The sequence below is a fragment of the Cetorhinus maximus genome, chromosome 4 (genome assembly GCF_964194155.1).
Source record: "Cetorhinus maximus chromosome 4, sCetMax3.hap1.1, whole genome shotgun sequence".
NCBI classification, from domain to species: domain Eukaryota; kingdom Metazoa; phylum Chordata; class Chondrichthyes; order Lamniformes; family Cetorhinidae; genus Cetorhinus; species Cetorhinus maximus.
In genome coordinates this window covers 133,686,315-133,701,723 of record NC_135882.1, presented here as the reverse complement: position 1 = coordinate 133,701,723, position 15,409 = coordinate 133,686,315, and the positions used below count along the sequence as shown (strand labels likewise).

At 44.6% G+C, this 15,409-nt stretch overlaps 1 protein-coding gene across 4 annotated transcripts in view; it reads left to right on the top strand.

Moving 5' to 3' along the window:
• Positions 1-15,409, top strand: part of nbeal2 (neurobeachin-like 2) — a 258,464-nt gene that overhangs the window by 197,094 nt on the left and 45,961 nt on the right. For all 4 annotated transcript variants that reach the window (XM_078540855.1, XM_078540854.1, XM_078540857.1 and 1 more), the window contains 6 exons: positions 2,933-3,066; positions 5,506-5,613; positions 8,413-8,508; positions 9,150-9,274; positions 10,098-10,238; positions 14,051-14,181. In XM_078540855.1, the coding sequence (XP_078396981.1) occupies positions 2,933-3,066; positions 5,506-5,613; positions 8,413-8,508; positions 9,150-9,274; positions 10,098-10,238; positions 14,051-14,181 (735 nt within the window). The remainder of the gene's footprint in view (positions 1-2,932; positions 3,067-5,505; positions 5,614-8,412; positions 8,509-9,149; positions 9,275-10,097; positions 10,239-14,050; positions 14,182-15,409) is intronic.

The following is a 15,409-nucleotide window of genomic DNA, read 5'->3' as shown; positions in this document are numbered from 1 at the left end:
CGAGCCATGTAAGGAAATATTAATATAAAAACAAAAAGCTAAAAGCTACTGCGGATGCTGGAAATCCAAAACAAAAACAGAATTACCTGGAAAAACTCAGCAGGTCTGGCAGCATCGGCGGAGAAGAAATCAGTTAACGTTTCGAGCCTTCATGGCCCTTCGGCAGAACTGAAGCATAGTTAGGAGAAGGGAGAAATATAAACTGGTTTAAGGTGGGGGGGAAGAGAGACATTGAGGGTGTGGTGATTGTGGAGATGAGCAGATAATCAAAAGATGTCACAGACAAAAGGGTCAAAGAGGTGTTGAAGGTGGTGATATTTGTCTAAGAAAAGTGCTAATTAAGAATGGAAGACAGGATATTCAAAGTACAGCTCTAGTGGGGGTGGGGTGGACAGACTAACAAGGTTTTAGTTTTAGATTTAAAAATAATGGAAATAGGTGGGGAAAGAAGAATCTATATAAATTATTGAAAAAGAAAGGGGGGGGGATGGAGAAACGGAGTGGGGATGGGGGGAGGGGGAGTTTAAGATCTAAAGTTGTTGAATTCAATATTCAGCCTGGAAGGCTGTAAAGTGCCTAGTCGGAAGATGAGGTGCTGTTCCTCCAGTTTGCGTTGGGCTTCACTGGAACAATGCAGCAAGCCAAGGACAGACATGTGGGCAAGAGAACAGGGTGGAGTGTTAAAATGGCAAGCGACAGGGAGGTTTGGGTCTTTCTTGTGGACAGACCGCAGGTGTTCCGCTAAACGGTCGCCCAGTTTGCGTTTGGTCTCTCCAATGTAGAGGAGACCGCATTGGGAGCAACGAATGCAGTAGACTAAGGGGAAATGCAAGTGAAATGCTGCTTCACTTGAAAGGAGTGTTTGGGCCCTTGGACGGTGAGGAGAGAGGAAGTGAAGGGGCAGGTGTTGCATCTTCTGCGTGGGCATGGGGAGGTGCCATAAGTGGGGGTTGAGGAGTAGGGGGTGATGGAAGAGTGGACCAGGGTGTCCCGGAGGGAACGATCCCTACGGAATGCCATCAGGGGGGGTGAAGGGAAGATGTGTTTGGTGGTGGCATCATGCTGGAGTTGGCGGAAATGGCGGAGGATGATCCTTTGATAGCGGAGGCTGGTGGGGTGATAAGTGAGGACAAGGGGGACCCTATCATGTTTCTGGGAGGGAGGAGAAGGCGTGAGGGCGGATGCGCGGGAGATGGGCCGGACATGGTTGAGGGCCCTGTCAACTACCGTGGGTGGAAAACCTCGGTTAAGGAAGAAGGAGGACATGTCAGAGGAACTGTTTTTGAAGGTAGCATCATCAGAACAGATGCGACGGAGGCGAAGGAACTGAGAGAATGGGATGGAGTCTTTACAAGAAGCGGGGTGTGAGGAGCTGTAGTCGAGGTAGCTGTGGGAGTCGGTAGGCTTGTAATGGATATTGGTGGACAGTCTATCATCAGAAATTGAGACAGAGAGGTCAAGGAAGGGAAGAGAAGTGTCAGAGATGGACCATGTGAAAATGATGGCGGGGTGGAGATTGGAAGCAAAATTAATAAATTTTTCCAGGTCCCAACGAGAGCATGAAGCAGCACCGAAGTAATCATCGATGTACCGGAGAAAGAGTTGTGGGAGGGGGCCGGAGTAGGACTGGAACAAGGAATGTTCCACATACCCCATAAAGAGACAGGCATAGCTGGGGCCCATGCGGGTACCCATAGCCACACCTTTTATTTGGAGGAAGTGAGAGGAGTTAAAGGAGAAATTGTTCAGTGTGAGAACAAGTTCAGCCAGACGGAGGAGAGTAGTGGTGGATGGGGATTGTTGGGGCCTCTGTTCAAGGAAGAAGCTAAGGGCCCTCAGACCATCCTGGTGGGGGATGGAGGTGTAGAGGGATTGGACATCCATGGTGAAGAGGAAGCGGTTGGGGCCAGGGAACTGGAAATTGTTGATGTGACGTAAGGTGTCAGAGGAATCACGGATGTAGGTGGGAAGGGACTGGACAAGGGGAGAGAGAAGGGAGTCAAGATAACGAGAAATGAGTTCCGTGGGGCAGGAACAGGCTGACACGATCGGTCTGCCAGGACAGTTCTGTTTGTGGATTTTGGGTAGGAGGTAGAAGCGGGCCGTCCGAGGTTGGGCGACTATCAAGTTGGAAGCTGTGGGACCTTTTTTTTCAATAATTTATATAAATTCTTTTTTCCCCACCTATTTCCATTATTTTTAAATCTAAAACTAAAACCTTGTTAGTCTGTCCACCCCACCCCCACTAGAGCTGTACTTTGAATATCCTGTCTTCCATTCTTAATTAGCACTTTTCTTAGACAAATATCACCACCTTCAACACCTCTTTGACCCTTTTGTCTGTGACATCTTTTGATTATCTGCTCATCTCCACAATCACCACACCCTCAACGTCTCTCTCCCCCCCGCCCCACCCCACCTTAAACCAGTTTATATTTCTCCCTTCTCCTAACTATGCTTCAGTTCTGCCGAAGGGCCATGAAGGCTCGAAACGTTAACTGATTTCTTCTCCGCCGATGCTGCCAGACCTGCTGAGTTTTTCTAAGGAAATATTAAGGCAGACAACCAAAAGCTTGGTAAAAGAGGTAAATTTTAAGGACTGTCTTAAAGGACAGGGTTGAGCATATTTGGAGGCATGGGAGAGACTTCAGCTAGGATTCTTGCTCCTGAACACCAGCCAGAAAATTGTGTATGTGCGGATATCAAACGATGATGGGTTGGGATCAGATGTAATGCTCCTATAGTGGAATAGTGCACCGACACTTGACCCTCAAGTTCACTATAAATGAAGAATGGCCAATTGAGCAAGATACCAGAGGATAACCTTTGGAGTTGTGCTCCAACTGAGTCATGGCCTTCTGGATAAGGGAGAAAATGGGAACAAGATAAATAGACTTTTCAGCAATAAATAGAATTGTGGTCTTCTTTTCAGGAATTGGGTATGATTTCAAACGTCCCCTGTCTCATCTCCGAGAGGTACATCTCAGACGCTATAACTTGAGGAGATCTGCTTTGGAGTTTTTCTTCATTGACCGATCAAACTACTTTGTCAACTTCAAAAAGAAGGTTTAGTAATATGTGTTTTTTTAAAATTAGATTCTTTATTAAAAATAGGATTTGAGTTTAAACTTTATTTTTTAAACTTTAAAATTTCATTTTCAGGATGTGTGCTGGCATTTATTGCCCATCTCTTAACATAGAATCATGGAATAGTTAGAGCACAGAGGAGGCCATTTGTCCTGCCGTGTCTATAATTGCTTGTTTGATAAGATGTTGATAGGTTGCCACCTTGAACCGGTATGAAAAACAGCTTAATGGACTGAATAGCTTGCTGGGCCACTTCAGAAGGCAGTTGGTGTGGGACTGGAGTCACAAGAATCTGCATTCATATGGCACCTGTCCTCATTGTAAAGATATCACAAAGCTCTGCACAGTCAATACAAATCATCTGAAGCTACTGCTATAATGTAAGGCAGCAACCAAACTGTGCACAGCAAGGTCCCACAAACAGTGAAGAGATAAATGACTAGATCATCTGTTTTAGTAACGTATGTTGAGGGATAAATATTGGTCAGGACACTGAAGAGGATTCGCCTGCTCTTCTTTAAATATGCAATGGAATCTTTTGCATCCACCAGAGAGGTTTAATATTTCATCCCAGAGACATGGGCCCTGACTGCACTACTGCCCCAGTGAACCTACAACCTTGTGCTGAAGAAGTGAGCGACCATTGGGCAAAGCTGACCAAGAGGATGACCATTGAGTGCTCCTCCTCCAAAGAAGCATCTCTCCCTTTGTTATGTGTGATCTTTTCCTAGGTTTTTGAATAATAGACATCAGCAGGAAGTTGTCATATGTTGTCCACATATCAGCCTATACCCAATAATGCATGTGATACTGAGCAATGTGTTGGAGAGAAATAAATTAAGGGAAGTGCAGTATGTGAGTGCAGAAGTGTTGAGAAACATCTCTCACTGCACCAATCCAATATTGGTTTCTCATGTCAGCCATCCATGTGAACACTGCATGAGATTATTTCCAGTTTAGCACTGAATTAAGAAAGAACTTGCCTTTATAAAGCACCTTTTATGACTTCGGGATGTCCCAAAGCAGTTTACAGCCAATGAAGTACATTTCAAAGTGTAGTCACTGTTATAATGTAATGTTACAGAAATATTATTTTAGCAAAGTGCATTAATTTTAGTAGAAAATATCTTGCTAGTGGTGGTGTAGTGGACCAGTAGTGTCAATGGATCAGTAATCCAGGTGCCTAAGCTAATTCTCTGGGGACACGGGTTCAAATGCTGCCGCGACAGCTGGTGGAATTTAAATTCAATTAATAAATCTGGAATGTAAAGCTAGTCTCAGTAATGGTAATCATGACAATTGTTGTAAAAACCCATCTGGCTCACTAATGTCCTTTAAAGAAGGAAATCTGCCATCCTTACCTGGTCTGGTATACATGTGACTCCCCGGCCAAGGATCGTAACAGTGGCCAAAATTTTTCCCTTGATGGGCGGGTGGGCCCCACAGGCTTGGCGGCGGGCGGGCAGCTGAAATCCGCCGCCAAAACGGCCTGCCGCCATTTTGAGTGGGCGGGCCAATTAAGGCCCGCCCAGCGGCCTGCCCGACAGGAAGCGCATAGCGCATCCTGTGCGGGGGGTGAAGGGGTTCCCCATCTGTCAAAGTGCGCTCTTTCACGCATGTGCGCGAAAGAGCGCACATCTCCCTGAGACTAAGTGCTGTTTCAGGGGGATTACTGACAGTGTAAAAAACTTGAAAAATAGAAAAATTATTAACATGTCCCCCTCATGTGACAATGTCACACGAGATGGGACATGTTAATAAGAAGCACATAAACTTTATTGAAGTTTTTAAAAATGGACATGAAATCTCAACCCGCCAGTGGATGAGGTTTCATGTATTATCAGAAGCCCGCTGGGGCTCCTGGCCTGCCTGCCAACCTTAAGGTTGGACGGGCAGGGTCTTTAATTATCTTAATTATCCTGTCAGTAGCCTTAATTGGCCATTGACAGGTCGGCGGGCGGACAGCTGATTTCGCTGTCCGCCCGCCTTCCTCAATATTTAAATGGACCGGGATGACATCGGGGGTTCCTCCCGATGTCATCCTGCGTCATTTTCCCATCAGCGAGCGGGCCCCGTCCCCAAATCGCCGACGGGAAAATTCTGCCCAGTACTTCACATGCATATTTACTCACCATTCAGTAACCAAGGAAGTAAAGCACTTGCAACTAAAACATATTTGGACACTTTCTTTTTCATCTTACCATTTTCCCAGCAAATGTATATGCATACACCATGTAACTATGAGTATTGAAATCAGATGTCCAACAAAGGTTTCTGTAACTGAAGGTTGGGATATTTTGATTAAGTTTTGATAAGCTGGCTGATAAACCTTCACTAAAATGGGATGTTCTACAGATACAATAAAGAGACGCTTGCAACCTACCCATCTGATTTTGTTTCTTTTGCTTCTGCTCACAGGTCCGAAATAAAGTGTACTCGCGTATCTTGTGGGCGCGGCCCACCAATCTCTTTGACTTCAACAGCCGCTCTCCCCAGGAACTGCTGAAAGCATCTGGATTAACTCAGGTAAGGTGCTGCACCACTGTGCAAATTGGAATATCAATGATTGACACATCCAGCCCATCATGGCTGTGCCAACTCTTTCGACATCCAATTAATCTCTGTCCCCTGCTCTTCCCAATTGTGCTGAAAATGCTTCCTTTTCAAGTATATATCCAATTCCCTTTTGAAAGTTCCTATTGAATCTGTCTTTAACCATTGTTTCAGGTAATCTGTTCCATATCAAAACAATTCAAAGCATAAAAGTAAAAATCCCCTATTCATCCTTCTGGTACTTTTGCCAACCCAACTTAAATCTGTGTCCTCTAAGAGTCTTCTGCCAGTCTAAACAGTTTCTCCTTATTTATCCTAATAAAACTCTTGATAAATTTAAACAGCTGTGTTGTATCTTCCCTTTACCTCTCCTATGTAAGGGGAACAATTCTAGATTCTCTTATCTCCCCCATAACTGAAGTACCTCAGCTTTAGAATCATTCTGATAAATCCCCTCTGCACCTTGACATCTTTGCTTTTTTTTATTCATTCATGAGATGTGGACATAGCTAGCTAGGCCAGCATTTATTGCCCATCCCTAATTTCCCTTGAGAAGGTGGTGGTGAGCTGCTTTCTTGAACCACTGCAGTCCATGTGGTATAGCTACACCCACAGTGCTGTTAGGGAGTTCCAGGATTTTGACCCAGCAACAGTGAAGGAACAGGAATATATTTCCAAGTCAGGATGGTGAACGGCTAGGATGGGAATTTCCAGGTGGTGTTCCCATGTATCTGCTATCCTTGTTCTTCTAGATAGTAGCAGTCATGGGTTTGGAAGGTGCTTTCTAAGGAGCCTTGGTGAATTTCTGCAGCGCATCCTGTAGATGGTACACACTGCTGCCACTGTGGGCTGAATTTTCCCCCCGTTGGGGGGGATGTTGATGGGCGGGCGCGCTTCTGATCGGCGCCCCTGATTGGAGGTGCAGCGCCATTTTATGTGGGCGGGCCAATTAAGGCCCACCCAGCGTGACATCCGTACAGAAGCACTATGCGCTCCCGGTGGGGGGTGGGGGGGAATCCCAAAATCGAGAGCACACTCATCTCCCAAAGGCTAAGTGCAGCGCCTCAGAGAGATTGGCTCAAAATGTACAAAACCTAAAAATAGAAAAGTAAAATTTCCCTATCATGCTCCCTCATGTGATAATGTCACGTGAGTTGGGACATGTCCATAATTTTTACACAATCTTTATTAAAAATTTTTAAAGCTTACATGAAACCTCATCCCACCCGTGGATGAGGTTTCATGTTTTTTCTAGTTCCCGCCGGGGCTCCTGGCCTGCCCGCCAACCTTAAGGTTGGACAAGCAGGTCCTTTAATTGCTTCATTGACCCTGTCAATGGCCTCAATTGGCCATTGACAGGTCGGTGGACGCGCAGCTGATTTTGCTGCGCTCCCGCCTTCCTGAAAATTTTAATTGGGCGCGGTGACGTCGGGAGTTCCCCCCACATCACCCCGCATCATTTTACGCGTCGGTGAGCGGGCCCCACCCCCACTCACCGACTCGTAAAATTCTGCCCTGTGTGTCCGTGGTGGAGGGAGTGAATGTCTGTGGGTGGGATGCCAATCAAGTGGCTGCTTTGTCCTGGGTGGTGTCAAGCTTCTTGAGTGTTGTTGGAGCTGCACTCATCCAGGGAAGTGGAGGATATTCCATCACTCTCCTGACTTGTGCCTTATAGACGGTGGACATGCTTTAGGCAGTTGGGCACTTAATTGCTTGCTATAGGATTGCAAGCCTCTGACCTGCTCTTGTAGCCACAGTACTTATATGGCTAGTCCAGTTCAGTTTCTGGTCAATGGTAACCCTCAGGTTGTTGATAGTGGGGGATTCAGCGATGGTAATGCCATTGAATGTCAAGGGGTGATGGTTAGATTTTCTCTGTTGGAGATGGTCTTTGCCTAGCACTTGTGTGGCACGAATATTACTTGTGACTTTTCAGCCCAAACCTGGGTATTGTACAGGTCTTACTGTATTTGGACATGGACTACTTCAGTATGGTGTAAAGAACTGGACACAAAGGCTTGGATTTTGCATTCAGCAGTGAACAAACAGCACTCATTGATCATTGCTCTTAGACTTGCTCACAGACTTTCTGTGGGCTTTTATATTGCAATATGTGGTAATTGGAGAGCCAAAATAGCACAGTGCCCTCTACAGGAGATCTTTGAGCTGTGTGAACAGAGCAAGGGAATGGCATGAATGCTCAACCAATCAGATTGAAGAATTCTGCTTACTAAACCAGGAAATGGAAGTTGGAATATTTAATATAATATCATGAGCAGTAAATAGAATGAAATGCAGGGAGGAAAGATGGGTTAAGAGCGAGATGAGGGAGAATTTTTAAGTGATTAAGACTTAACATGCTGTTAAAAATTAATATACAATTGAATGGACAAGCCCTAACTAACTAAAAGCCCCAACTTCTCACAGCTGCATGCATGTGAATACTGAGTCTGTCAATAAGGCGTCAATGTAGCAAAGCTCGTGGAGGAGCAGGGTAACTACGACAATAACTTCCTGATTTTCGTGTTTAATTGCGCATGTACGGGTTGCAGTAAATGCTGTCCAATTTATTCCTAAATAACTGGTTATCAATGCACAACATTATTCTTCCCTCGGAATCCAGACCAATACTTCAGCTCAAAGCTAACCAAAGATTTATAAAGGTTTAGTATTACTTCCTAACTTTTGTATATTATGCCACTTTCTTTGAAGAGGCTCGTCCCTGTGACATTTTTTACTGATTGCATGGTTAATGGCACTATTCTCTTTCAGGAATGGGTTCAGAGAAAGATCTCCAATTTTGAATATTTGATGAAACTCAACACCATTGCAGGGAGAACCTACAATGATTTGTCTCAGTACCCAGTGGTAAGCTAATCCTTCTAATTCCCGATGGAAGGGGGGAGCATCTGTGACCTTCTCCTTGTTTCAGTGGTTCTCACATCCCAGCTAATTTTTCTTTTTTATTCATTCATGGAACGTAGGCATCACTGGCAATGTCAATATCAGTCAGGCTCTGAAACTGTAAATCTCCACTCAAAGACATGAGCACTCAAAAGGATGGAAAATTTGCCAATATCAAAATCTGACACTTGCAGGGCAGGTACAATATGGGTTAGATACAAAGTAACCCTCCCCCTACAATTCCTTATCAAACAACCCAGAGCAAGTACAGCACAGAGTTAAAGCTTTATCTATCCTGTCCCATAAAACATTTCTAGGGCAGTTACACCACAGGTTAAATACAGAGTAAAACTCCCTCTACATTGTCCTAATTCTCTGGCCCCTCTTAATGAGAATTCCATTTCATGTCAAATTGTGGACAGTTTAGTACTAGAATTGTTATCATCAAAAGCCTGGGCTCAAAGACTGCACAAAATACATCTCTCATACAGTTAGAATTTTAGCGTAGAATTAATGTGCCCATTATTTTACATATAAAAACAAAATCTGGAGGCAGGAGATGAAAGATTTGTTTTCATTGCTGAATTTTATTTTATTTAACTCAGTTCCCGTGGATCATCTGTGATTACACATCTGAGGAACTGGATCTGAACAATGCAAATGTCTTCCGCGACCTCTCTCGACCCATAGGCGTGGTGAATGATAAGCACGCAAAGGACGTGAAGGAGAAGTGAGTCGATGGGGAAATTTTCCAGACTTTTCTTTTTGTTTGGGACAGTTCATTTTTTTGCCTGTTAAATGATTGTACAAGTTCTCTCTAACAGTGCAGGCCCCAAGCCATTATGTTGCTGAATCACCAAGGGTGGCGGGTATTGGAAATCCAATCAAAGCATTAACTCCTGATTGCCTTACAGTGATCCCTGCAGAAACGTTCATGCCTGTGAACATCAGGTGAGGACAGAACCAGGCTTGGGCGTGACACCCTACATAACTCAAAAGAAATGCCTCAGATAATTGGCACAATGAGTTTGATGTCCGCCTTCCATTGAGGGGTGATCTAGTCAAGGTCTTTAAAATGACAAACAGGTTCAAAAGGCTAGATACAAAGGAATTATTTCCTCTGATCAGGGAATCCAGAAAAATTTAGAGCTAGGCCATTCAGGAGTAAAATTAGGGAGTGCCTTGTAAGACAAAATGGAAAAATCTGGAATTCTGTTCCCTTAAAGGCGGTGGATGTTGAGTTATTTAGAGCTTTCGAGCCTGTGATTGATAAGTTTTTTAGGTAGCGTTATGAAGGGATTGGGGGCAAATGGAGTTGAGATACAAATCAGCCAAACCGAATGGCAGAACAGGATTGGGGGTACGGGGGTTGTAATGACCCACTCCTGTTCTTCTGTGTGAAAGGGGAGCAACGTTCTCCCTGGTAATTCTGGATAGTGGTGAATAATTATTGGTTCTTGGGAATTCTGTGATTCTGGACCATGCCTATGTTAACATGAACTGAGTTGTGCAGTATATAGGTGAGATTTAACTCCTCCTGTTTCATCACCCAGGTATGAGAGTTTTGAAGATCCCACAGGAGCCATTGATAAATTCCACTATGGTACACACTACTCTAATGCAGCTGGAGTCATGCACTACATGATCCGGACAGAACCTTTCACTACCCTGCACATCCAACTACAGAGTGGCAGGTGAGCATTGAGTCTCAGCAAGATGGAGGATCTCTCTACCATGACTGTAGATTATACAGTGTTGCATTAAGTAGAACTACATATCACAGTAGAATCTGGAAACTGGATTCGCATGCATCCTGACTGATGGGATGATCAGATCGATGCATTTAACATGTTAAATAGATTTGATGGGGTAGATACAGAGAAACTAATTTATCTGGTGGGAGAATCCAGAAGAGAAGGACACATCTTAAAATTAGAGCCAGGCCATTTCGGAGTGAAATAAAAAAGCACTTTTTCCACACAAGTGTAGTGGAAATCTGGAAACTCTCTCCCAAAAGGCTGAGGATGCTGAGTCAATTGGAGCTCCTAAGACTGAGATAGGTAGATTACTGTTATGTAAGGAAGTCAAAGGATATGGAGCAAAAGTGGCAAAGTGAAGTTGCGTACAGATCAGCCATGATCTAATTGAATTGCTGAGAAGGCTTGAGAGGCTAAATGAGCTGCTCCCATTCCTATGAAACTCTCATGCGTGATGTCTGTAAAGCTCTGCTGTGAGATGAGTTTAAGCAACCGAATACAAATTCCCAGTGGGAATGAGTTCAGGAGAGCAAAGCTATCCTTTAATTGGTTCTAAATTAATGCATGACCTTTTGTGGTCCTTAGATCAGGAAAGCATTCTATGTTTTCATCTCCATTGCAAACTCAACTTCTTTCATACACATCGCATTAACCAGCAAGGCACAATGATTTTAAGCTGATCCATATAGATTGGGAATTAAGGTCACAGGGCTCGATCACTGCAACTGTTAATTATCTTTAGTTTGGTTCGCAACCCATGCTGTACCTGGGAGTGTGTGATGGGACAGCTAACTTGTGCTGTATTTGTTCAGGAAGTGTTTGATTATATAGTTTGGTATCTTGTATCTTAAACATTGGCTTGTTTTTCTTTAAATACCAGTACAGTAACTAAAATATTAGACAGGAAATATAATAAAAATAATTTAGCCCATGGAAGTCTTTGCAGGACAGTTTAGAGGAAGCTTTACACTTAGCAGAGCAAGAGGCCCAAAATGGAAAGTATTCCATTCACAATATTATCATAATTCACTTTGGTGAGCACAAATTGTGAACAATAAATTTTAAATGTAGCAGCATTTCACCTACCTTTGAAGTAATCATGATGAAGATCACGTGAGATCTTATTGGCAAAGATTGGCTCTCTTGGTTGCAAGACTTGGCAAATCAGGGACCTGGACATTCACACCTTCAGTGCATACTAACCATGTTGCGGGTCCTTATTCCCCAACATAACGTATCTTGAGGTCTCAACCTTTACTGGAAATTGCCAAATGGGGAATCAGCCTTGGAGTGCTCAAAGCTCTTCTCAATCTCTAAGGAAAAGAAAATTCAGTTAAAGGTGATTTTACTTTTGAAGGTGAGCAGAGTGGATTTTGTTCCACCTCAACATAAACAGAAATACCTGGAAAAACTCAGCAGGTCTGGCAGCATCGGGGGAGAAGAGCAAAGTTGATGTTTCGAGTCCTCGTGACCCTTCAACAGAACTAAGTAGAAATAGGAAAGGGGTGAAATATAAGCTGGTTTGGGGGGGGTGTGTGGAGAAGGTGGTGGGGGCGGGGGGGTGGAGAAGGTGGTCGGAGGGGGGGAGGCAGTTGTTGGGACGAACAAGCAGTGATAGGATGAGATAACCAGAAGATGTCACAGACAAAAGAACAAAGAGGTGTTGAAGGTGGTGATGATATCTAAAAGAATGTGCGAATTAAGAGTAGAGAGCAGGACAGGCAAGATAGCTCTAGAGGGGGTGGGGTGAAATAAGCGACAGGTGAAATACATTTAAAAATAATGGAAATAGGTGGGAAAAGAAAAATCTATATAAATTATTGGAAAAAACAAAAGGGAGGGGGAAGAAACGGAAAGGGGGTGGGGATGGTCTGAGGGCTGTCAGCTTCTTCCTCAAACAAAGGCCCGAACAATCCCCATCCACCACTACTCTCCTCCGTCTGGCTGAACTTGTTCTCACACTGAACAATTTCTCCTTTAACTCCTCTCACTTCCTCCAAATAAAAGGTGTGGCTATGGGTACCCACATGGGCCCCAGCTATACCTGTCTCTTTATGGGGTATGTGGAACATTCCTTGTTCCAGTCCTACTCCGGCCCCCTCCCACAACTCTTTCTCCCGTACATCGATGATTACTTCGGTGCTGCTTCATGCTCTTGTCGGGACCTGGAAAAATTTACTAATTTTGCTTCCAATCTCCACCCCTCCATCATTTTCACATGGTCTATCTCTGACACTTCCCTTCCCTTCCTTGACCTCTCTGTCTCAATTTCTGGTGATAGACTGTCCACCAATATCCATTACAAGCCTACCGACTCCCACAGCTACCTCAACTACAGCTCCTCACACCCCGCTTCCTGTAAGGACTCCATCCCATTCTCTCAGTTCCTTCGCCTCCGTCTCATCTGTTCTGATGATGCTACCTTCAAAAACAGTTCCTCTGACATGTCCTCCTTCTTCCTTAACCGAGGTTTTCCACCCACGGTAGTTGACAGGGCCCTCAACCATGTCCGGCCCATCTCCCGCGCATCCGCCCTCACGCCTTCTCCTCCCTCCCAGAAACATGATAGGGTCCCCCTTATCCTCACTTATCACCCCACCAGCCTCCGCATTCAAAGGATCATCCTCCGCCATTTCCGCCAACTCCAGCATGATGCCACCACCAAACACATCTTCCCTTCACCCCCCCGGCGGCATTCCGTAGGGATCGTTCCCTCCGTGACACCCTGGTCCACTCCTCCATCACCCCCTACTCCTCAATCCCCACCTATGGCACTTCCCCATGCAAACGCAAAATATGCAACACCTGCCCCTTCACTTCCTCTCTCCTCACCGTCCAAGGGCCCAAACACTCGTTTCAAGTGAAGCAGCATTTCACTTGTATTTCCCCCAACTTATTCTACTGCATTCATTGCCCCCAATGCGGTTTCCTCTACATTGGAGAGACCAAACGCAGACTGGGTGACCGCTTTGCAGAACACCTTCGGTCTGTCCGCAAGCATTACGCAGACCTCCCTGTCGCTTGCCATTTTAACACTCCACCCTGCTCTCTTGCCCACATGTCTGTCCTTGGCTTGCTGCATTGTTCCAGTGAAGCTCAACGCAAACTGGAGGAACAGCACCTCATCTTCCGACTAGGCACTTTACAGCCTTCCGGACTGAATATTGAGTTCAACAACTTTAGATCTTGAACTCCCTCCTCCATCCCCACCCCTTTTCCATTTCTTCCCCCTCCCTTTTGTTTTTTCCAATAATTTATATAGATTTTTCTTTTCCCACCTATTTCCATTATTTTTAAATGTATTCCACCCATCGCTTATTTCACCCCACCCCCACTAGAGCTACCTTGCTTGTCCTGCTCTCCGCTCTTAATTAGCACATTCTTTTAGATAATATCACCACCTTCAACACCTCTTTGTTCTTTTGTCTGTGACATCTTTTGGTTATCTCATCCTATCACTGCTTGCTTGTCCCAACAACCTCCCCCCCCACCAAACCAGCTTATATTTCACCCCTTTCCTGTTTCTACTTAGTTCTGTTGAAGGGTCATGAGGACTCGAAACGTCAACTTTGCTCTTCTCCGCTGATGTTGCCAGACCTGCTGAGTTTTTCCAGGTATTTCTGTTTTTGTTTTGGATTTCCAGCATCTGCAGTTTTTTGTTTTTATCTTTTTGTTTTTATCTCTTTGTTCCACCTGCCTGCCCTCACCATGTCATGTTCCTGTGCTGTTAAAATGTTTCTGTCCTGCAGGTTCGACTGCGCAGACCGTCAGTTTCACTCAATCCCTGCAGCCTGGCAAGTCCGGATCGACAATCCCGTAGACGTGAAGGAGCTGACCCCAGAATTCTTCTACTTCCCGGAATTTCTAGAGAACCAGAATGGTAAGCAGATCTTTAGCTTGAGGTGAATCATTGGAGTACGTTGTCTTAAACGTTAGCTTGTTTTTCTTCACATACCATTACAGTAACTAAAATATTAGACAAGAAATATAATTTTAAAAATTGCATCTTTATAGCAGCTTCCCTAACCTCAGGATGCCTAAAGTGCAATATGCCCAATCAAGTATTTTTAAAATATAGTCACTGTTGTAACATAGAAAAACACGGCAGCCAATTTGCGCACAGGAAGGCCTCTCAAACAGCAATGAGATGCATGTCCAGATGTTCTGTTTTAGTGGTGTAGTTTGAGGGATAAATGTTGGCCAGGACAATGACAGAAAACCGTTGCTCTTCTTTGACAAGTACCTTGGGATTTTTTACATCCACCTGAGAGGGTAATCTGGGCCTTGGTTTAACATCTCATCCAAAAGAAGGCACCCCCAACAGTGCAGCAGTCCCTCAATATTGTACTGAAGTATCAGCCTGGATTATGTGCTCAAGTATCTGGAGTGAGACTTGAAGCCACAACCTTCTGACTCAGAGACCAGAATGCTATCACTCTGCCGTGGCTGACATCACAAAGTAGAGAGTGAGTGGGCCTATGGCTGACTGAGTTAAATACACTGGGCTGTGGCATTGAACCCCGAGAATTAAAAAGCCTGAGACCTGTGTTGAGTTAGTTGATCTGAGAAAGGTCAACATTACATTTGGCTTCAGCATCCCTTGCCCACCCGAGCAAAAAAATCTGTCAGGATTCCTGCTCCTGATTTCTACCTAATCAGCCCATTGGAAAGTGCACCTATGAACATGTCAGAATTGAAGTTGACTGTGACAACTCTACAGTCATATAGCCTAATAATACTAACGCTCTATGGTCACATAAACGTTAGCCATTTTAGCACAGTATTGGAAAGCTCTCTAGGTCCCTACTAGGCTGCTTGTGAGTATGGGGGAAGAGGACGGCCATCTTCTATAATTTTGCAGTGTGGTACCATCAGTGGGTTAATAAAGGGAGTGAAGTAACAAGGATGAAATCACTGACAAAAAAATATTTTTTGTTTTGTTTCTCTCTCTCTCCCACCCTTGTCTCTCTGTCTCTGTCCTTCCCTTTCTTTGTCTCTGTTTCTCTCTGTTTCTGTTTCCCTCTTTCTTTCTGTTGCTTCCCTTCCTCTCCTCATCTCTCTCATCCCTTTCTCTCACTCACTATCATGTCTCTCTCTGTCTCACTCTG